Genomic DNA, 24487 nt, shown 5'->3' with positions numbered 1-24487 from the left:
ATGTGCCTGTGACAATTTATCAGCTTTCGATTTATTTTCAGTCAATTGTATAGTAAAGAAAAAAGGCTACACATATTTTACTTGCTATACATTCTGTGTTCCATGTGATAGTATCTTTATCTGTGGATTGAAAAATCACCAAATTGAGGCCTTGGATAAACAACTATATTTGTAATATCTTTTACATATATTGATTATCACATACCTGTGTTCACTATGGGTTGATTGAAATGCTTTTCTGTTAGTTTTGTGCAACTGTATTTTCAGGAACCTGTTTTGAGGAGAATTGGTGGAGCTGTTTTAAAATTGAAGAGAGATACTCTAAATATCTCAATATCAGTTAGTTGCAGTTAATGCCCTGCATGGCAGAGTGCCTCTTCCTAGTAGTCTTTAGTCATAATTATATAGTCCCTGGTAACCATACCGAGATACCTTGTTATTTTATTTTTAAAAAGATCATCAACATGAATTAGTATATTGAAAAAAGAGGAATATCAGAAAACCATATATCCTCACTGATTGTTAAAGCATCTTTGTGCATTATGCTCTTGTGTTTTCAATTGTTCTACATTTTGTTTGGTAGGCTTTTATTAGATGATCTGTTTAATTCCCTTATTAACTTAGATATGTGCAGTGAAAGCTCTTAAGATAGCTTTTAAAAACTCCACTATTTGAAGTTGGGGGGAAAAAAAATCAAAATCTATCATGATTCCCATATTTTAGAAGAAAGTATTGTAACCATCAGGTGTGGTGTTTTGCACATGGCAGTTTGGCTTTGAATGTTTTCTTTTTACCAGAGACCATTAACTTGCTACAAATGGCTTATGTGGCATAACATCTCAAATGAAGATTTTCAGAGGCAGTGCATTTTTCATTGAAACCAGTTGTCAGTCTTGCAACAGCTTGAGTAATTTGTGCTACCATTTCCTTTAATCGTCCTCAGATCTGCAGAGTTGCATGACACAGAGCTGGACTGCGTCCTTGCTATTAAGATTAAGATCAAATGAAGTAATGCCTTTTCATTTTAAAAATATGCTTATGTTTTCTTGAAAAGATTAAAGTCTATCCAAATGTAGGATCAGATAAAATGTATTTAAAAAATTGTGCGTGAATGAACTAGAATAGAAGTTGCATATTTGTTGCCTCTTATAAATTATGATGACTGTTTTACATTTTTATGATCCTTAGTTTACAAGAGACATATGAAGCTAAGCGGCATGAATTCCTTGGTGAATTACAGCAGAAAGAAGAAGAGATGAGGCAAATGTTTGTTCAGAGAGTGAAGGAGAAAGAAGCACTGCTAAAAGAAGCTGAGCGAGAGGTAAGCATGTCTATATTCTTTTATTGCGAACTGGTACTTGTGGCTTGAATAGCTTTCACAAAGTATCCAGTATTTAATAAAAAGTCTATTTTAGAAAAAAATTAGGACCCAATTAAATAGCATGCTCAAAGGAATCTCCTTCACAGCTGGTACCTCTTGTTTCTGCTTTTTGAATTTCCATTGTTGAAGAGACCATTTTTAAACTGGGCAGTGGGCATTTTATTTTCCAACAAAAACTGTTGCAGAAAAAAGTCCTTTGGCTGCATTGGTTGATCCAAGGTTGGGATTAAGACAGCACAAAATATTGTGCTCTGCCTTCACCACTCTTAATTGTCCTGCTCCTAAAGGATTTAATATCATTGCATATATTATAATTGAATATCAGTGCCTTTCTCATCCTCTACCTGGTCAGGAGTGGCAGGCTTTCCTCCTTCTCTTTTCCCTTATTATTTTACATAATAGTGTGTGCAGGGCTATGCGCTTTTGCTCTCTTGAATTTCCCCCCAGACTTTATTGAAGAAAATGGAATGGCATGGGGAACAGGGGTGCTAGGAAGGGAGGGAACAGCAAATTCACTGACACTGGTTAGCCATCTTGTGCTAATTTGTGTTCACCCCATCCCCTCTACTTTTCCTCCATGCAACTGCATATACAGTATTACCTCACTTATCGCGGGGGTTACATTCCAGGACCACCCGCGATAAGTGAAAATCCGTGAAGTAGGGACACTAGGCTTCTCCTTAGGAAGGAAGTAGAAGGAGGGAGGGAGGGAGGGAGGGAAGAAAGAGGCAGGGGAACATGTCGCTGCCTCCTTCTCCTCCCACTGCCATTTGGGCTCCTTCTCCACTCTGCCACCCGCACCTGACTGAGATCACTGCCACTGTAAATCATAATTTTTTATGATTTATAATATTATTTTAGTTTTTATTAAAAACTGCAAAACAGCAAGTCTGCGAAAAGCAAAGCGTGAAGTAGTGAGGGAACACTGTATACACTTTCTTACATATGAAAACTTGCATTATAGATGCAGTCTTCTGGTTTCTGATTTATTTTTTCCTTCCTTTTTAAAAGTCCCAAACCTCATTTTGTTTCTGAATACTTCCATTATGCTTACGCCCCCAGATTCAGCATGAGAAGGAATAATGTTCAAAATATGATTTGGAATCAGTTATGATATGTTATGCCAAGGATGAGCTCTCCTCATGGGCAACAGTCTGTCTTTTCTGTAATATTGCTGTGAGTTTATCGGATTTATTTTCAGCCCCATTTGCTTCAGTAATGCTGCCTTTTGATAGTTGGAAACCTACACACTGATTGAGCGCACCTGTAAGCAAATGGAGGCAAAATAGCTGTCAATTTTTGAAGTCTGTTTCCGCTAGGTGTGAAAAGTGAAAATTAGGTAAGAACAGAGACCAAGTCTTACAGACAGTACACTTGTTTAATGCAAGGAGGGAAGCTTCACTGGATTTCATAGAACTAGCAATATACAAATAAGGCAATGTATGTGTAATTACCGTATTAAAGTCATTTAATACGGTTGCTGAGATCTTCCGGGGAGGCCCTCCTCTCACTTCCGCCCTCCTCACAACTGCGTTTGGTGGGGACGAGAGAGAGGGCCTTCTCGGCTGTGGCCCCCCGACTCTGGAACTCCCTCGCCAGGGAGATTAGGTTGGCTCCCTCTCTATCTTCCTTCAGGAAACAACTGAAGACTTGGATGTTTCAGCAGGCCTTCGGAGATACAGTCATTAATTAATCAGCCCCAGAAGGTTTTTAATAATCTATCCTGTATTTATTACGGCCTTACCTTTCATGTGTTTTAATGTAATTTTTTATCCTGTATTGTTGTTTTAATTGATATATTGCATTACTGTTTTATCTGTTTTATATTGTGATTGTATTATGTTGCTTTTATTTTTTCCTTATGTTGTTTGGGCCTTTGCCCCATGTAAGCCGCCCCGAGTCCCCACGGGGAGATGGTGGTGGGGTATAAATAAAGTTTTTTTTAATTATTATTATTATTATTATTATTATTATTATTATTTCTGACAAATGAAGGTGGGTTAGCTTTGAGACCATTTTCCCCTCCAAAGGCTCATGATACACAGTCTTTGTAGATGTGCCAATGTGAAGGAACTTTATCATTTATGTTAATTAGGCAGTGGGGAAATTGTAGAGAACTGTAAGATACATGAAAGAAATAAAACATTTGGAAAATTCCTTCTGGAGTTCAATAGAATAAGATTGCTGAACTCTGAGCTTGTTGATCCAAACCTGGCTTTTGGTACTGGACCACTTTTGGCACAAATGATCCTATGGCACAACCTATGTTGTAGATTCAGAGTTAGGCCAAAGAAAATGATTCAGCTGCCCTTGGATCTACAATGTTTCAGTGGGAATTGGTAAAATGATAATATACAATTATAGAGATAATTAAAACAGTAGATAAAACATAAAAACAGTAGATAAAACGTAAAAAACAGATTGGGGAGTTTCACTACACAGCCCTTGTCAGCACTATATAATGTAGCTCAAACCCCAGTGGGAGTTGTTAAAACATCGCAACTTAGATTGGCACTTTTTAGACATAATGGCAACACTATGCTAATAGAAATCTGGATTTGCAGAATAAGAACCATACAGTGCACTTTCACCAAATATTGGTATTTTATCCTTTCCTGTTATTTATAGCTATACATTTTTTCTTTCTTTCAAAAGACAAAGTCTTTTTAACATACAGTACCTAAATTACAATCAGAGGAAGTGTTTTTAGATCAGCTATGCATTTCAAATGGGGGAGAGTTCTTACAGTTTTATACCACCATTAGATTAGGACTTGCCAGAGAACAGTGGCATGTCAAATGGCGAGAGTCCTCTGAATCCCAGTACTGTAAACTAATAGGTCCTCAAGTGTAAAAAAAAATCTTTCTTTGCAAATAAAATGTCAAATTCCCACTCTATTTTATTCTGTAATGAGGGTTAAGATGACCCATTTTCACTCCTTCTTGTTTCAACTGTTTTGAGGGCATCTCTCTCTTCCCCCCCCCCCCCCCAATACACACACACACAGAGAGATACAAACTATTATTTTTTTCTGCATATTGTGACCCTCTTTGAGTCTCTTTCAGGAGAAATAAAGAGGGGTATAAATCATCATCACCATCATATCTGCCCTGTGTATGCAGAAATCACCATCCTTTCTTTAGTAGGCTTGATTTTGATTCTCAGCTAATAGGCAAAGAGAAAAATATGAAATCTAATACTAGCTTATGCTATGATAAGTTTGTCTTTATTCTAAAAAGGGATACAGAAAATAATATAAATCAGCATTTCATGGGTAATTATCAAAAGGTAACCTAGCAAGATATAAAACTCTGGTGTGAATTATTGACCGGAAGCCTCTCTCGTCACTCTTTCTTTCTCAGTATCCTTTGAAAGGTGGAATTTTAAAGGTAGAAATCATTGTTGTGTCCTTTGCAGTGCATTGTACTCAATTTAGTAAGAAACAAGAGGTTGTGTATGGAGGATTTCCTAAAGGATAATATTTCCTACTCAAAAGTTGCTTTAAAACCTTTTTATAACTGTTTAGGAGCAGGATTCGGTTATAAGATATTAGTCTTTGAATAATATTTTTGTTTGCTGGTATGTGAAAATCAAGAAATGCAAAAGTCTTGTAGTAGTTTAGAAAACTAGCTTCTATGTTGTTACCATGTGGTTATTGCTGAACATCATAGGCTAAATGCTAGGCTACCACCTTGTGGCCAAATTTCTTTTTCTTTTTTGTACTTGACTTTAGCTACAAGTGAAATTTGAACACTTGAAACGGCTTCATCAAGAAGAGCGGATAAGGGTGGAGGAGAAAAGAAAGCTCTTGGAAGATGAAATTATGGCATTCAATAAAAGAAAGGCTGCTTCAGACATACTCCAAGGGAGGCCTCTTCCTGCTACCCCCACTGTTGGCTTAAAAAAAGATAAAGATAGGAAAAAGTAAGTAGTTCATTTCAGAAGATTTTGGGATTTGGATAGCTAATACCTTTCACTTCTGACAATTTTGTTTTAACACTATAGATTATTAAGGATGACATATGTAAAGCAGGAGTTATGTTTTATACTGTTTGAAACCATTTTTTCCAATATAATGAGGCACTTTGTTAAGAACTCTTCTTTTTATCTTTTCTCCTGAAGGGATCCAGGTTTTCGTCTTGAGCTCCTCTGTTTTGATGTCAGAGATCAGGAAGTTATGAATATGCAGGAAGAGAGAGAGAAGTTAGAAAGGGACAGAATCCATCCCAGGGAATACCATCAATAGTATTTGGTAGCAGTTTGACAATATGGTTAGGGTATGTCAGTTTTCAAAATTGCAGAGAGAAAAATTGAGAGGTTTGCTGTTTCTTTAAATCTCATTTGCTGTCTCTGTTTCTTAAAAAGTAGTACCAAAACTCACAGCACCCTGTGAGTGATGATAGAAGATATTGTGGAATTATCAACAAAATATGTATTATGAAATACAGTATAATATGTCCATGTACTGTACTAAGAATGCAATTCTATATGCAGTATAGCATAGTTGCATATTAACCATTTGATTATTATCAAACTAGAAATCTGCCCACAAATTAGAATTCTGGGCAGAATGATCCTGAATGGGACTAGTGGTGACGAACAAGATTTTTTCCTTTCCTTTTTGTTCAAAATGAAATGACATTTTTCTTTGTCACCTGGAAAACCAGGCATAGATAATGGCCCTGAATTCAGCTCCTTTTTGGGAAGAGAGCAGTTCTGTGTTTAGCAACTACAGTAATTTGACAATTTCATTTTAAATTAAACATACAGAACCACACATTAGTATTATTATATGGACCACTCAAAGATCCAGCTGTGAGCTGTAAGCACACCATGGAAACAAAATATGTTTAAAATGCATTAATGACAAACACGTCCTTTGATTTTATAATATGGTGCCTAAAATATAAGGAACAAAACTCCCTCATGCAGTAGTAATTACAATTTATTGGAACTTGAAAGTATGTTTCATTATTTGGATTCTGAGGTTTGGCCAAATAGAATGGGAAATAGTAATTTTGAAAGCCATAGCTGTGAAATAGTTGTTTGAAAGCATATCTTAAGATACATAATTAAATGACAAATGATGTGGATTTAGCAAAAATGTACTTCCTGTAATTTAATTTTGGCCACAGTTCTTTGCCCATTGATTTGAAAGAGAGAAAAATAGATTTAAGGAAAAACTTGGTCTTTTCTGTGTAGTGCTGGAACAAGCAACATAATGATAATGTACACCTGTTTTCATTAGCCAGCATTGTGTAGTGGTTTGAGTGCAGGATTATGACTCTGGAAACCAGGGTGCTCAGCCATAGAAATCCACTGGATGACCTTGAGAAAGTCCTACTATCTCAGCCCTAGGGCCCTTCCAGACAGGCCAGAAATCTGGGAGGAACTGGGTTATTTTAACCCAGTTCCTCTTGGATTTCTGCCCTCACCCCAAATCGAAACCCCACGTCTTCCCTCAGAGGTAGGTGTGTGTGTGTGTGTGTGTGTCTTCCCTCGGGGGATGGATTGGGTCAACCAAATCCCTGTTTTCTCTGAATTAATTCAGTTTTGCCTCAGGTAAAACTGAGACAGGCCCCAGAATATGGGTCTGTCTGGAAGGGCCTTTAGAGAAAGGCAAAGGCAAACCTTTTGGGACAAATCTTGTGAAGAAAACCCTGTGTTCGGTTTGTCTTAGGGTCACCATAAGTCAAAAACGATTTGAAGGCACACAACAACAGCATCCATTTCCTGTTATATATAATTATTTTGATTTTTGTATTAAGGGGGTCCCACTTTTTAAAAAAGTATAAACCATCAGTGATACAACTACAATGCTGTTATCTGTTACATTATTGAGATTAATATAGTATGTGTATTTCACAAATATTAAAACTCATTCATTGGCATGGGGTGGTTTGATTTAGTTGTGCAGATAATGCAGATTGTACTGCTGTTTCTGAAATATACCACTCTATACTGGAATTTTTACTCCCTTCATCTGGAACGCTAGCAAGTAGAACAATCCTTTATATGGCATGCTTGTTTTCTGTATGAAAAACTAGGAAAAACACGTGTCACTTGCTATTTCTGTATGCATTCAGAATTTTATCCCTCTGGTTTTTATCAATGTAAGCATGGGTTTCTTAAGACAGAGACTTCAGTACTACAAATAACCTTTGCTTTCTGTAGAAAAATATGTAAATGGATTTTTTTTTTGTTTCAGCTCTGGCTTTATGTGAAACTGAAGAGACAAGAAGAAATTATTTGCATTTCTCTTTGAGGAAATTTGGTTGCCCTTCTCCCCTTCATATGCAAGCTAACTTGAAAACTTGACCACTACTTAACATTGGAAAAGTATATTAAAATGTATAATCAATCAGTATTGCATATGTGCTTTAGGTTGCTGTAACCGTAATATATTTAAATGGACATTTCTTTGAAGCAGCTGTTGACATGTACCTAAAATGGAAACTGCGTACTACTGGTCAAGTTGCCCGCACTTTCAGGTGATGCACCAAAGATGCTGCGCCATAAGACAGTTTTCATTCCAGTCACTTACTAATACTGTAGTACAGAAGTATTTGATGAATATCTATTGTAACTGATTTAAAGAATTGGTGCCTTTTTGATATGTCAGCTATATATACCATTCTATATCTCCTTTTGAAAGATTTATTGAACTGTATAAAAATGTAAACCTACTAAAGCAACTATTTCCTTTTCTAAAAATGTTTTTATACATGCACTTTCTTGTTTTATTATTATAATCAGCTTTTTGAATTAAAATGGATCATGGTCGCCTTTACCATTGCAGTATTCATGCAAGCATGAGTGCCACTGAAAAACAGACATTGAAAGATAATTTGGTTAAGAGATGTCTGTTACTTGAATACTCTTTCTTGAGTTCCAGCTTCCTTGCCTATCATCCTTTGTGTGAAAACTGGGGTATTAAAGGTAAATAAAATAAATTTGGGTTTGTTTAATGATACCATTGCCAAGTTCAAATTTACTTGTACCCCTGATGCACCACAATTCTTGTAGTGAGGAGTTCTTTCAGTTTTAATGCTTTGTAAACTTAAAACAGTATTGTATCAGTTTGCATGAACGCTACTGTAAATTATTTCCAAACTGTGTTCAAAAGTGCTCTCTCAAAGTACGTCTGTACACTATATGGTTTGCATATTCTGCAGACTAGAGTATATAGGGTTGCATCTTAACTGCTCACTCTTAAATACTTCACAGTAAAATGCATGATGTTTTGCTTTTAAATGTAACTACAGTATAACTAATTCTGAAGTTATCATACTTCTTAGAACAACAAATGATTGCCAATTTTATGGAGTTCTTATTTACTAATTCTTTTTATACGCCTCAAAATGTGTAATCCTCAAAGATGCCTGTTGCCTCTCTCTTTTTTACAGAAATGCTTAAAACATATAACATGAGAAATAAAATGAAATTGGTTAAATTGTAATCATTGATGTTGCTATAGTATTACTAAAATGTTTGATCTTACAAAGGGAACTGAGTGTACTTTTCTAACTCAGAGGTTTCAAACTTGTGTCCTTCCAGCTGTTTCAGACTCCAACTCCCAGAAGCCCTAGCCAGGTTGTCCAGTGGTCAGGAATTCTGGGAGTTGAAGTCCAAAATACCTGGAGGGGCACAAGTTTCACAGTACTGTTCTAACCCATTACATTGCTTTGTAAGGTTAAATGATATGACAGACTGCCACAAACTGATTCTCTTCCCTAGGAAGGGGAACCTGGAAAACCTTAGCTTACATCTTCATTAAGCACAGAATATCCTTAAAAAGGTAACAGTTGTTTTCTCTCTCTCTACTGCTCAACAGAAAACAGCTCTAATACAGTCAATAACTCCTTGGAGCTAGAGTTTAACAATTCCCTCTCTGCTTCTAAATGAATACTTTCAGGCAGTTTCACAACTTATGTTATCTTGGTTACTTTCTCTTGCTCACAGAGGTCTACTGGAATTAGGGTCACAGCAATTTATATATATTATTTTCCTTCTTTGCCAAGCTTCTTTTTCAACCATTTCTCCCATCTCCCGGCTCCATCCACACTGCTCTCGGCATCTTCTCTTATTAATAATAATTTTATTTTTATATCCCACTGTCATCTCCCCGAAGGGACTTGGGCTTACATGGGGACCAAGCCCAGCATAAACAAAGTGAACAAGCTAAGGCACAATTAAAAACATAACATAAAACACTCTAAGTAAGACAATAAAACCAACAATGTATAAAACATAAAAATGAATCAAACAGCCTCATTGACCAGTGATCAGGACTATGGTGGGCATGGACAGGTTAGATAAGATAGGGCAAGGCCTGTACAAAACACAGATTATAGGGCTGGGATTGGGGTAAAGTGCTGAATAAACCTAATCAATAAATTAGGGACGGGCAGACCTGAACATCCAGGTTTTTAAGTCTCTGCAGAAGGTGGACAGAATGGGCAGGCCTGTAGCCGGGGGGGGGGGGGGGGTTAGGGGTTCAAACCCTCCCCCCCTCCCGAAATTTTTCAGGTTAAAAAAAACCTAGTTTATTCATGAATTTTAACTGGTTAACCAAATCCCCATGCTAAGTCTATGAGATGCAAAAAATTAAGTTCCTCTAGGCACTATCTCAAGCAGATATTGACAGGTCTGAGCCCGGGAGGGTGGGGGGGTCCAGGGTTCACCCCCCCCTGAAATATTCAAAACCCCTCCCAATTTTTTTTCTGTCTATGGCCCTGAGAATGGGGGCTAATCTAATCTCCCTGGGGAGGGAGTTCCAGAGCCGGGAGGGGGGCACCACCCAGAAAGTCATCCCAACCAGTCGTGCTTGAAATGGTGGCGGGAGTAAGAGGAGGGCCTCCCCAGCAGATCTTAGAGCCCGCGCCAGTGTGTAGGGGAAGATGCAGTTGCGAAGGTAGGCAGAACCTGAACTGTTTAGGGCTTTGTAGGTCATAACTTTCACTTTGAATTGGGACCGGAAACTTATTGGCAGCCAGTGGAGCTGCTTTAACAGAGGTGTTGTCTGTTCTCTGTAACTAGCTCCCTGGCCCTTCACTCTATTCACCTCTGCCTTTGAATCGCCCAGCTGTTCTTTATCAAACCTTCCTGTCTCTCTGTGTTCCTTCACACTCCACCAGCTCTCCCCCACTTCAAACTCCTCAGGCTTTGTTTGTTCTTGGGTGGTTCCCTCCAAAAGTGCAACTCTGTCACACAAACTCATACAAATGCAAACGTGGTTAGATGTTCTAGAGAATAATTGTTAACAAACCTTAGTCTTCAGCCACTATCCTGATTGAAGGATAGGGGCAGGGAAAGGTTAATGTTTAGATTCTTGATATTGTGATTCTTTATGAGATTAATCATTATACTGGTGTTATATATATTGCTGAACTGCAGAATTAACACTACATTGGAAGCAGCACAAAAAATCTGTTTTGTTGCCTTGCCTTGTAGGTTTTTCCTATTTCATTTTCTACTGTAGACTTTCAAGCAAAGAGATGTAAATTAGAAATTGCCTTGAAGAACAGTTTCTGTTAGACAGAATGGGAGTGACTATTGTTCAATGTCTAGTTAGGCTTTTTAACACAACTGAATTGTTTCATTTAGTTTGGAAGTCTAACGTTTTGGGAGAAGCTGAGCCTCTGTTCCAGATATTTGGCTGCAGACAAGATAATGTGTGATAAATTAAGGCTGATGGAGGGGAGAGTTTTCATGCAGGCTGACATTGCAAAAGCACATAGCTGAGTCCTGCTTGAGGTCACTGAAAACTCCCTTAGAGAAATTTCAGCAACATCCTTTTACTTGATGGAAACACCTCAGTCCTGAGTGGGATTTGGGAAAAGAAGAAGCAGGAAGGAGTGAATATTAATTTTACCCTCATTACATGAACATTTCGGAATATCAGAGGAAACCATCAGTATACAGAAAGTGGTCATTCTATATAGTTCAGCTTTTTTTGTTTTCCTTTTTGACAGATAAGAGTGCAAACTAATAAAAGAAGACTTTACAGTTCTTGTTTCTAATCAAGGGCAATGTGTTTTTGAGTAGCTGAAAGAAACATGTATAGAATTTCATAGATGTATGGGCTGTGGCGCAGCTGTTGAGCAGCTGCCTTAAATCACTCTGACCATGAGGTCATGAGTTCGAGGCCAGCCCGTGGCGGGGTGAGCACCCGTCAATTAAAAATAAAAAATAGCCCCTGCTCGTTGCTGACCTAGCAACCCGAAAGATAGTTGCATCTATCAAGTAGGAGATAAGGTACCACTTATAAAGTGGGGAGGCAAGATTAACTAATTTACGACCTGGAATGAGGAAGTGCCATCAGTGTGGATGATGAAGCAGCTGCTCCCCCCTGTGGCCAGAATCGAACATCCCCTCAGAAGAAGGTTAACTTGCCTCTGCGTGTGTCTCTCAGTCTCTGTTTGATGTGTTTATGGGCATTGAATGTTTGCCCTATGTGTGTTATAATGTGATCCGCCCTGAGTCCCCTTCGGGGTGAGAAGGGCGGAATATAAATACTGTAAATAAATAAATATATATATATATATTAGTACAGTAGATGCAAACGCATCAGGAGGAAGAAAAGAGAATTACTCTTATGTTTTGTTGTGTATCCTGCACACTTTTGTTGCTGTTGTTTAATGATTGGTCAGAGCTCTATACCCTGACCCTGTTATGCCCCCAGCAATATTTCATTGGTTTATCTTTTATTCTTTATTTGTGCTTCTAAGTACTATTTTTGTTCAGAAGTTCATTTTACTAGAGCTGTTCAGGTTTCTCACTCTTTTCTGCAAATTTAGAAGCTTTGTACCAATGCTTTCAAATACCTTTGTGTGTTGCTTCTGTATTCTCATAAAAATATGCCTAAGAACAAATATATCGGTGCTATTACTGAAATTTTGCTTCAGCTGAGATCTGAACAAAACAATTGATATCAGTAATCCACATTACATGCATTCAAGAATCACTCAGTTAATATTTTCCACTGAGATGCTGGCTTGTTTTCAAAGAATATTCTCTTCAGTGATTCCATTAAAATTTCCGACTCTTCGGTTTTCAAAGTGGTGAGTGTTGGAATAACTATACATCGAATTCACCAGCAGATGCTGCTCAATATCCATAATCTGTCTGCAGCTCGGAGTTTGGACAGTTGGTAAAAACTCTTAATCAAATGCCCTACATAATCTTTCTTAATTTAACAGATTTATGTAATCATACTAAAATATGTACATTGCGGATATTTTTGACAAAATGTCAATCTGCTATATCCTATAGAGCTAGGGAAATATAGTAGATAAAAATAATTTTTTCAAGCTTCTCTTCAGGATCAATATGTAGAGAGAAGAAAGAGGTAGGATAGTAAGCACTCCCTCCAGAGAGGTCATTATATACACATGCCTGCCCATAACAGGGACAAGGTAGTCCCTGTTATGGGCAGGCATGTGTATATAGGACAAATACTAGTACGTATTTGTATGCAGGAGGTCCCTTGTTCAGTCTCTAACATGTATAGTTAACAGGAACTGGTAGGAGAACTTTGAAAGAGATTGCTGCCTGATGTTTTGCAGACAGAGTAGCATTAAAATCTTAGCTCTGTCTTTCCTCATATTCCATTCCCAAGGAAGCTGGCAAAACGGAAAATTAAAAATACAATACATAATGGCACAAAGAGGCTAAGACAATCAGAAATCCATGCTGCATTGGACTGAAGTCCATCTATCAGTCTAGATATCATGACCAAGCAGTTTTCCTGTGGGCAGCCTGCCAGCAAAATGAGCACAAAAGCACCTTCCTGCTGTTGTTCCTTAGCAACTGATATACAGAGATGCGCTGCCTCTGGTGAGGAAGGTGATGCTTAGCGATCCTGACTAGTAGTTGTTTACTTTAACCTAACTTGCAAGTAATTTTTAGAAAAACAATTAGTAGAAATGATGCAACAAAAAGGTCATATTATAGGAGTTGAAGAACAATCATGCTGAAAGGCCACTCACTATTCAAGAAATAAAGGATCACTAGTAAGGTATTCCAAAAGCCCAAGTGGGGTTACTTGGACAGTCTGTGTTCCAACCAAACATACCTCAGGGGTTGGTAGAATGTGAAGGAGAGCTTGACAAAGGCACTGTCATATGTAGTTCAGCATAGTGCTTCATGTATAGTAGAAGGAGTGGTGAGGGGGCGGGGAGGGCTATCCACTCTGATAAGAAGCCATCTCCATTATGCTTCTGGTTCCATTAGTCATCACCTGGCAGTTGGTACTACCTCATGATGCATCATGGCTGCTCTATTCATTTTGCTGACTTGTCTCCCTTGTCTTTGAACTGTTTTCCATTCCAGATACAGCACTCATTCCAAGAGCTTTGTAACTACAAATTAGTGCTTCCTCTGTTCCAGCTGCTTTCCTTTGCATTGTGGTTCTAGGCCTTCCTTTTTGTTGGTCTTTGTTCGCTTCTTTGGAAACTATTTGAGGATATGCACCTTTCAGAGGACAAATAATTTTGGGAAGTGTTCTTTTTCACCGCCTTTGGTAGAATCTGTTATTTTGGATGTGCTTTTTGATATATTTGGTAGTTAGGGTTACCAGACTGAAAAATGGAAAGAGTGTCTGTCCCTTGAGTTGTTGTGTAGATGAGAAAATTTCTGCAAGTGTTGCTTGTCATAAAAACAGGTAACAAACAACAGTTGCCAAACAGCTTCCTCTTCCTATACAACTATTACAGGTATAAGGTCCCTGTCCCATTGTCCATGTGGCAAGCCTGTAATGATGTTGTGCATTGAAAGAGTGTTAAAATAGCGTAGTGCAAATTGCCATCTGCATTTCAGCTAATGTTTGACTCCTGCTCTTGTTTGAACTAAGGTGATCTGCACACAACAGCCTGAATCTGCTTGCAGATTTTACTTGTTAGCACTGATTGCCCAGTTCAGGTATGGAACTGGCTCATAACCAGTACTGGACTTATGTAGAGAAACTGGTCCCCTAGAGCTTGGATCCGTGGCCTTGTGCAGCAGTTGCTGCAATTATCTGTATATCAGGTTGGAAGCAGGGAATATAATTCAGCTATCCCCCAACTTGGTATCTGTCAAGACACAGACTCCTCTTAAAGTGCCACACACACAAATAGTGTTAACAAATGTTTATTAAATGAGAAGTTGAACTCAAAAAATACTTAACTTCAGTGTTATAAACAAAAGGAAGTAGTTTCAGCAACAAAAAGGCACTAAAATAGGAGTAGAGAGATAATCCGGATTATCTAGCCAGATAATCCGGTTTAAACTCAGTCAAAACGTTCCAGAAAACAAACGCCACGCAACGCTGTGGCACAGAGAGTCAAAAAGAGCTAACTGCTCTTAAAACAAAGCCAGAAACCGCTGGGGATGTCCAAAGCTGTTGTCAAGAAGCAAACTGGAGTCAAGAGCCAAAAACGCCAAACGGAACGCCAAAGCAGGGAGCGCAGGAGCGAGCGATGTCGTCACTAGGAAACAAACCAGAGTCGAAGAGCCAGAAGAGCCAAACAGAACGCCAAACGGGGCGTCAAAGCAGAGAACACTAGCGGGAGCAAGTGAAGTCGTCACCAGGAAACAGACTGGAGTCAAAGAGCCAGGAACACCAAACAGATTGCCAGAGCAGGAAACGCTGAAGCGGGAGCAAGTGAAGTCGTCACCAGGAAACAGACCGGAGTCAAAGAGCCAGGAACACCAAACAGATTGCCAGACTTAGATCTCCCCATATCCCAGAAGTATGAGAGGCTTGCCAATCCCCTGATGCAGCTCCATGAGCTGGCTCATCATCCACACTTACTTGTGTCCAATCAGCATTCTCCATCTCACTTCCAGACCCATCATCCCCAGAAAACCCCTCAAACGTTACATCTTCCGTGGGAGCCATAAGTATTTCCCAGATCTTCTTTCTTTCCCTCTCCCCATCAAACTCTTGCTCCCGAGTTGACCTTTTAATCCCTCTACTCTCTGTCAACTCATCATCCTCTAGCATCTCCTCTTCTCCACTAGAGAATCCTTCAAACGTTTCATCCTCAGAGGGAGCCATAAGCATTTCATGAATCCTTTTCACTTGCTGTTCTTCATCAGACACCTGTTCCCTGTTATCCCTTTTTCTCCTACTAGCAGTAGTACCAGAGCTGCCCCTTGACCCAACAACAACAGTATCCTTCAGACTGATGTTTTGAATTCTATGTTTTACTATTCCTAACCACTGGTTATTCTTGTTGCAGCTGATGTGAGTTACATTTAGAGAATAAAGACCACTAGGTTGATGAAAATATACTTAAAAGTGGCAGTGTTCCATACAATGGCAGTGACAGAAAAGAGGTTTGTGAGATTGCTTATCTTGTTTCTCTAGCCCTGAAGGTACAGTGAGAATCTGTATTGAGCTGATGGGATGAGTGTGGCAAGGTACAAATGTTCCACTTGCACTGTGTGTTCAGACTACTTTCAGACTACTTGGGAGTCTGAAGGCATATTTCATTCATCTTTTTAGAATCCATGGAAGTAAATGTTCTGAAGCAGTAGTACAAAGGCAGCAAATGTGCACTATCTACCTGTCACTACCAGGTAGATAAGGGAGATATGGAAGTTGACTTAAAAAACCCCTAGGGAGCCCTGGCTTTTATAGCTCAGGGTTTCCCTGTGTGTGTTCAAACACACTGATCCAGTGAATGCATTCTGGCATTCAGCACAATCACAGGTTTGCTCATCAAAGAAATAAGATTGAAGGTAGGTATAAGGACAGATAAGAAAAACATTCTTTAGGATAGTACAAGATCAACTAGGCCAGAAAGATTTGCATTTTGCTCCCACTGGGTATACATTCCATGAATGGCTAGGAGGGCAGTTACCAACTATGTATTTACATCTATACTACTAAGCTTCCTTGGGTTAAGGTGCTTTGAAATATCTTTTATTCCATGACTAGCTTGGGGACCCGGTGGTGCCCGGGTCATTTGAGAATGGTATTATTTGTCTTTCAATGTTATGTATTCTGTTTGGAGTGGGTGAACTACAATTCCCAGAATCATGGCTTAATCCTCCCCAAACCCTGCCAGTATGAAAAGTTGGCCATTTTGGGGCCTGTGTAGCAAGTGTGGTCCAGATCTGTCATTGGCTGGTCATCGCAGTACTGTCTGGATGGGGGTGAATGACTACAACTCCCAGAGTCCCGGGACAATTGCAGAAAAAAAATCTGTCAGTATCAACAGCAGGCAATGTTCAGTCTGTGTGTCAAGTTTGGTCCAGATCCGTCATTGGCTGGGTTCAGTGGTCTTTGGATGCAGGTGAACGACAACTCCCAAAATAAAGGGCCATTTCCAAAAAAACCTGCAGTATGTTCAGTTGGTCATGAGGATTCTCTGTGCGAAGTGTGGTCCTGGTGCATTGTCGGTGGGGGTCACTGTTTCTCTGGATGCAGGTGAACTATAACTCCCTTTTCGCCAAACTTGTCGAATATGTTGTATTGTTTATGGGGGCTCTGTGTGGCAAGTTTGGTCCTGGTCTATCATCGGTGGGGTTTGGAGTGGTCATTCATTGCAGGTGAACTATAAATCCCAGTACCTACGACTTCCAAATGTCCAGGCCAATTTCCCTCCAAACCCCCCAGTATTGAAATCTGGGCATATCAGGTATGCATGGCAAGTTTAGTCCAGACCCATCATTGTTTGGGTTCATAGTGTTCTGGGTGTAGGTGAACTATAACTTCTCTACATTCCCCAGTAGTAGTCAAAGTGGTCTGACTTGGTGCAGGGTGAACTACAACTTCCACATTGTGGCGTGAATCCCCCAAACTCCTCCAGTAAATGTAGTTGCAGCTCAGTTCTGCTCTGTTTGTTATGCAGACAGATTTGAAAGGAAAGGGCAGTAGGCGGGGTCATGCAAACTCCACAGAAATGGAGAACTCTGGGATGCCTGCCTGTGGTGCAAAGGCAGTAGGCGGGGTCATGCAAATTTCACAGCAATGGAGAACCCTGGGGTGCCTGCCTGTGGTAGAAGAAAAAGCAACATGTAGGATGAAATGGTCCCCAAATGAAAGCATTCATTGGGTGGTGGGCTGTAGTGCTTGGGGAGGACATTGGCAGGGTTTGGGCTACATGTTCATGGTGCTCGCTGTAACCGTAATGTCAGTGCAAAGGAGTGACTTGCTGGTTTCTCCGGAGTGAGAAGTGTAGCCTGTTTGTGGAGGCCGGAGGCTGTCTGTGTGAGTGGACACCTGTGCCACATACACACATATGGGTTTTCACTTTTATTATGGATTTAGAATTAGAATTTAGATTAGATTTTTGAACATTATAATGCAGTGCTTCAGATGTTCTACTGTAGTTCCCATCAGCCTGCAGCATAGCCCACAATGAAGAATGCTAGGAACTGTGGATAGATAGCCACCTGTTGTTCATCCATGTTAAAGGACTACACATTGCAAGAAATATCCCATCACTATTAAGCAAGGCTTAGTAAGGATCCTGCAAAAAGCATTTCTATCAGGGACAGATTTGGCACACATTGCCAGAAATAATTATCATTGCGTCTCTAAAGTAAATCTAAACATCTGCAATAGATAAAAACCACACAGACAATAAAATGCAAAAGTTAATTATTAAAATAATATTCAAATAAGATAATATTCAAATTGTGCATTATTATTAAAATCAACATTTCCAAAAGTCTGAGTAAAAAGAGCTAGTGTGCTGTAGTAGTTTGAGCATTGGACTATGACTCCGGAGAACACTTGGCCTTGAAAATTCACTGAGTGGGCAAGTTACTCTCTCTAGCCTCAGAAAACTCTATGATAGGTTTGCCTTAGGGTCACTGTAAGTTGGAAATTACTTGAAAGCATGCAACAATTACAAAGGCTTAAGGTAGTGAAGACTGATTTGACCAAACTACCTTGCACAGAGAAAGGCTCTCTAAAGAAAAATTACGGAAGAAAAGTCAATTTCTCAAGTCATCACCTCACTTCCCACTGACTGATTGAAACCTGCAGACCCATAACTATGAATGATCTCAATATCTGGGTAGGTTTAGGAACTTATTTGTGAAGAAGCAGAGGTCCAAATGTAAAAAGGACTTTTGAAGTCAAAGTACCACTTTAAACTTTGCTACTGAGCAGACGAAAAGTCAGTGCAGCATAGATAGGAAGTTTCTTTGCTTACAAATTGAAAGATTCAAAACTCTGAATCTGTGCCTGACATGGTCAGCTTCTTTTCCTTCATATTTTCTCTTGCTGTTGAGGATTAAAAATTCCAGATTAAATGTGATCTTTGTGACCAGGGTGAGATTCCCTTGCCACCTCCATCAGCTTTGGAACGGTGTATGTGTGCCCACGTATTACACAAATGAACACTATTTATCCACCTTTCCTCTAAGTGGAAAATCCAAGGACACCGAGGTTGCATCTACACTGTAGGGTTAATGGATTTTGACACCAATTTAATTGCTGTGGCTCAGTGCAATAGAATCATGGGGGTTGTAGTTTTAAAAGCTCTGATCTGCCTAGAAAACACAGAGAGAGGGAACATATTTTTAATGAATATCATAGCTGTAGAAATACACTCTTTGAAGATAAGTAGCACAGGAGCTTTTAGATCTGATTTTAGGCTGATTTTGGATGACTGCTGACAAAAATGGACAGAAAACTGGATTTTGTATAAACTTTGTTCATTTGCATAGAAATGTTGACACATTATTTCATGTATATGTTAATCTCTTTATTACTCAGATTTTTCTTTACGCATGCTCTCTTTGAGCACTGTTCCAGCTACATCAGATCTTGAGCCTTCTCTGCCAAAGAATGCTGGTGTCTCACCAAACTACAAATCCCAGGGTTTCATAGCATTGAGCCACAACAATTAAAGTGGTGTCAAATAGCTTTATTTCTGCAGTGCAAGAAAGTGGAATTCAAATTACAATCACTTGCTCATGTTTTTTAAAAATGTGCACCGGGACATAGAACAGGAAAACTAGTCCCATTCCAGTGTGGACAGCTCTGTGTCTGGCAACCCAAGAAGGAAGACTCGCCTTTCATGTGGCCATCATGATGAGGTAATGGAGGCTACCACTAAGTCATTTTTTTCCTGCTCCATTTTGGAATAGATGTTGGGTTGCTAGGCAACATTTTCCATGCAGCTTGCTCCTCATCAAGAGCACTAGATAAAAGTAAGGGAGTAAAAAAAATAAAGAAAGAAATACATATACTCTAACCTGCTCCTGGGTCAAGTTATTTTGATGAGATGACAAGACAAACTAAGTTCTCTAAAGTTCTTCTCAAAAGGAGACTGATTTTATTTTAATCTATCATATTTGGCGAGGTCTCCTCCAATTTATAATCTGTCAATGAATTTTTTTGTGCCTGGTAGTCTTCCCTAAGAAATTTCGAGGGAAGGTGGAAATTACATTCCACAGAATACACGAATGGAAAAATTTTCTGAAGCAGAAAGCCTGATTGCCAACTCATTTGCTAAGAAAATAATGCCTTCCAACAATGCTGCTGTGGTCCTCGTATTAAACAAACCCTTTAGAAGCATTATCAGAGTAAGAAAATACAATTATTTGAAATAATGGTATTTGAAGATTTAGCTTCTGTTGTCACAGAGCTCTATGCTGTAAGATAACCTACAACAAACATACACAAACAAACAGCTCTCAGTATAAATATTTCATGCACAAAAGGCTTGTATTATACAACAGGATTAACTCCTTGCTCTTCTTAGGAACCCTTGAAAGCAGGATTGATTCATTGTTCATCTTTCAAAAGACCAGCACACAGGCGGTAATGGTAACATTAAACTCAAGGGCTTTGTATGCAGCTTTTGTTTAGCCACAAGGTAAGCATCAAGCCACAAGCCAATAACCTTACAACTTTCTGCTTGCTTTCTTCTCCTCCCACTCACTCTGTTTTGGTTGGATATTATAGGTTTTCTATTCAATTCAGCTTTTGCAACCTTGCCTTTAATTTGAGGAAAGATGGGCTGCTCAGTCTCTCCTCTTTTCGTTTTGAAGGATTACCTTGTGGCTTCCCTATCAAGTTTGTTGTTATTCATTGCTCTCAAGTTGACTTCTGCTTAAGGCAGTGAGAGACCTTATTCTTACTCAGGTCCAGCAAACCCAGGGTCATGACTTCCTTGATAGAGTCAATCTATCTATAATGAGGTTTTTCTCTTGTCCTACTGCCTTTCAATTTGCCAAGCATTAGTCTTATCTAATGAGTGATCAGAGTCTGCGTTTGGTCATTTGGGCTTCTAGTGAACGTTCAGGCTTGATTTGCTCTCAAACCCAATTATTAGTCTTTTTGGCAGTCCTGTGAATTTGCAGAACTCTCCTCCAGCATGACATTTCAAATGAGTTTATTCTTTTCCTTCTAGCTTTCTTCACTGTCAAGATTGCATAATACAGACATAGAAACTAGAAATGCAATGCCATGGGTGATTTTGATTTTGGTATTGGTAGTGATTTTGGCATTTGGTAGTGAGTTATATAACTCACTAGAAAATATATCTTTACACTTACCTAGTCCTTCATTGCTGCCTTTTTTATGGCAAATGTACACTGACTGCTAAATCCCTGACCAGTCCAGAGCAGAGCCTGACCTCAGAGGCAACCAGAAACAGCCAGCTGAGCCTGCTGAGGTGCCGTATTGTCAATCTGGGCCCAGACATCAACCCCGTTGGACTGTAAATTCACTCTCTGTTTCACTGCTATTGCTCCCAACCAGGAAGAACCAATAACAAGTTCTGGCTGTTGCTGTTGCCCCGTGCTGACCCATGTTGTTATGAAGGACCCCAGACCTCCCCTAATAAAAGATCCATGATCTGTAGTTCTCCAAAGGACGGTGGCCATAATGAATTGGAAATGGCCTCTGTCCCCCATGGTCCCGTTGAAACTTCCAAGACCAGCAGCAACCCACCCGCCCAGAGCCCCAGACCCCCATGCACCCACAGCACGGCAGCACAGCTCGGGCCAGTCCGTGCCTCTGCAGCTGTGGAGGAGATTCACAAGCTGATTATCTTCCCCTTCTCCGCCAGGAAGCCAGCCGATGGCCACACAGTAGCCAAAGCACCTCTATTTCCTGGCCCCAGCTACTTTGTATCTCCCCTAATCCTTCTCTAGCTACTATGTATCTCCCTTCACTTCTTTCCTTCTTATTATTTTTAAAAAAATTTCCTTCTGCAAACATTTGCATAATCGAATTAAGCTAAAAATATTATAAAATACTACTAATTACCTCCTCAGCTGCTGCTCAGCCTTGGCATGGCCCCCACTCTTTCCCCTTCTCTTGTATCTTCCCATCCTCTCCCTCTTCCTTACTAAACATCACCCAAAGACTGTCTTCTATTTTTATTTTATTTTCATTTTATTATTTTTATTATTATTTATTATCATTTTATTATTAAATTATATAAAAGGAAGGCAAATGTTGATGGACTTAAAATTTTGAACTCCGGTAACCTCTCCCCTTGGGAAATCTTTCCAACACCACATCCACACCCCAAATGCCAACCAGAGATGAGTCCTAATCCTTACACAAAGGACCGGTTTGGATCCCAATGAGAGGTTATCAGTTCATGGCCCCAAAATATCTTCTTGGAGATCTTGAACAGTCACAGGACAAAGATCCAGACCAAAACTGTGATTTCAATCCCATCTGCAAATCTATATCTCTGGATGCTCCCTTTGTCTCTGGACTTGAAAACCCATCTAGAACAACAACCCCCATTGTGCCATCTGGCAGGGCCATGCATTTACATAATCCTGTCAGATTGGGTCTGGGCCTTTTCTTTGTTCATTGCATTCCTAAACTACACACCCAGGGGGCTGGCATGGTCCCAAAAGCTCCCACCCAACGGACCCACCCACCCACAGACCACCCCCACCAGCTGGTTGGAGGCTTCTGGGCTTCCCTGCCCAGCTGGGAGGAGATCCCCGACTACTGTCAATCAGGGCGAAGTGCGCTGGCTTGGACCCACCTCCCAACCAATCAGAGGCCAGGAAAAATGCTGGTCGGCTCTGCTAGCTGGCAAATCAGGGAAGAGGGAGGGAAACTTTGAAGCAGGGCAATTTCAGTGAATGAGAACTTTGTGTATAAAGATGCCTGCTTGTGAATGTACTTTTACACTTGTACCCTTCAAGCACCTGTGCTGTGCAAGTGTCCCTTTTGCACAAATTGAAGAAAGCCTCTGTTGTTTGCCTTCATCCTGATGGAGTCTTCGGTTTCTGATTCCCGATTAGTTATCCATGGTAGCTAGCTCGCCAGGTATCCCTCAGGGCTTAGGAGAACTGCAAATTCCAGCATCAATGTGACCAGGAAGAAGGGAGCACCACTGTTGATGTTAGAACATGGAGTCTGTGATGGCTAAGAACTCACATGGCACTCTGTGTATGGCTAGGAGCAGTGGTAGCAACACAGGCCCAATCTATCCCTGTTCCCTGCACTGATGAACCTAGGGAAAGGGTAATGGTGCCATTGTCCTGTCTTCATATGGGACTAATCCAAACCAAATCCAGTCCAGTTGTCTAGACTGCTCCAAAGCTGTAAGACTCTCTGTTGTTTCCAGAAAACCCTAAAGCAGTGGTTCTCAACCTGTTGGTCCCCAGGTGTTTTGGCCTACAACTTCCAGAAATCCCAGCCAGTTTATCAGCTGTTACGATTTCTAGGAGTTGAAGACCAAAACATCTAGGAACCCACAGGTTGAGAACCACTGCCCTGAAGCATCCCCTGACTTTGCCTGAGGCAGGGTGCAAGCTACAAGGCCAGACACAGTTCAGTAGCTATTGGCTTGCATTGCTTCCAGCTGGTAGGGAAACGCCAGTTGCCACTCCAAGACTCCCTTGAGCAGGCAGGGTTTTTTATCGTGTCAGAGGCACATTGCTTTTGATGTGAGAGAATCGGCTGTCTTCAAAGATGTTGCCCAAAGGACACCTGGATGTATTACCATCCTGCAAGGGGCTTCTCTCATGTCTTCACATGGGAAGCTAGGGCTGACAGATGGGAGCTCACTCCATCTCACAGATTCAAACTGCCATTCTTCAAGTCAGCAGTTCAGCTGGCACAAGAGTTTAACCCATAGAGCTACCATGGCTCCTTGGTAGGCAGTGTGAAGTGGGGGCAATGCTTGCAGGACCTCAGGCAGGTTGCTGTCTCGTCTTGAGCCAGGATGAGGCAGCAGCCATATAATAATATGTAAATAATAAATTATGGCCACTTGGTTTTCCAACCTGTTGCCTGTTTATTTCTGCACGTCTCTGCCTGCGCCATTACAGTTAAACCTGCAAACTGATTTTAAGGCTATACTGACTGAGGTATTTGGGGACATGTAGCCCAAAAGTCAACTTTTCCAACAGCTGATTATTACTGATCTTGTGGAAGGTCTGGTAAATGCCCAAACAACCTAAAGGCTCTCTGGAGCACAATTTCCTTCATGTGTTTATGGTTCCATGCAAACCAGAGTATTAGCAGCTGCTCCATTTCTTGTAGGATTTGCCGTTTGTATTCTAAGTAGGCATTCAGGAGCAGTGGAGAATCCAAGGCAAATTACACTGGAGCTATAGTAAAAGTCCAACTTTCTGATACATATTTCACCCAAGATATTTCTATTTCCTAACCTACTGCATTTTCCTTGTTTCCCCTTCCTCCTTTGTAATGCTGAATTGATGCTAATAGATGGGCCACAGGCCAGCGGTGACAGCAAACCATGCTATTTCGTGAGCATCCCTGCTGTACACGTTGCCGTTTCAGACCATTACTCAAACAGTGTGTCCCAGTTCACCGGTTGATCTAATTGACTTTTTTTTTGCCTCCTAGCTGAGCAAGGCCACAATAAAACAACTCCAAAATATGGATGTTGTATCCCGTGATGCAAAGGGAGGATGAACACAGAATGCCAAGTGGGGACATTTTAAGGAATCTGATTCCACGGTCCATTCTGATGTGACCTAAGCTTATTCATATCAATTCCTGGATGTGAAAAAGAACAAATCTTTTCAAAGCACAGAAGGAACTGTACACAGAGTTTGTGATGTCTTTACTTAACTTTAGCTTAAATAATTTAGCTTAAATAAACACTCTTAAATTTCTTTTAAACCATTCACAGAATTGAAAGGAATTTAGAA

General features: G+C 40.1%; 1 protein-coding gene across 12 annotated transcripts in view; it reads left to right on the top strand.

Annotated features, from left to right (window-relative positions):
• Positions 1–8840, top strand: part of septin10 (septin 10) — a 44003-nt gene extending 35163 nt beyond the window's left edge. For 8 of the 12 annotated variants that reach the window (XM_062975429.1, XM_062975428.1, XM_062975425.1 and 5 more), the window contains 3 exons: positions 1189–1321; positions 5115–5305; positions 5504–7671. In XM_062975429.1, the coding sequence (XP_062831499.1) occupies positions 1189–1321; positions 5115–5305; positions 5504–5627 (448 nt within the window). In that variant the 3' untranslated portion in view covers positions 5628–7671. Of the gene's footprint in view, positions 1–1188; positions 1325–5114; positions 5310–5503 lie in introns of those variants that run through there. The other 4 variants (XM_008107045.3, XM_062975430.1, XM_062975431.1 and 1 more) reach the window with 4 other exon arrangements.
• Positions 8841–24487: the final 15647 nt, after the last annotated feature.

This window comes from Anolis carolinensis, chromosome 3 (genome assembly GCF_035594765.1).
Source record: "Anolis carolinensis isolate JA03-04 chromosome 3, rAnoCar3.1.pri, whole genome shotgun sequence".
NCBI lineage: Eukaryota > Metazoa > Chordata > Lepidosauria > Squamata > Dactyloidae > Anolis > Anolis carolinensis.
The sequence above is the reverse complement of the archived record's forward strand: the minus strand, read 5'-3'. Positions and strand labels throughout refer to the sequence as shown.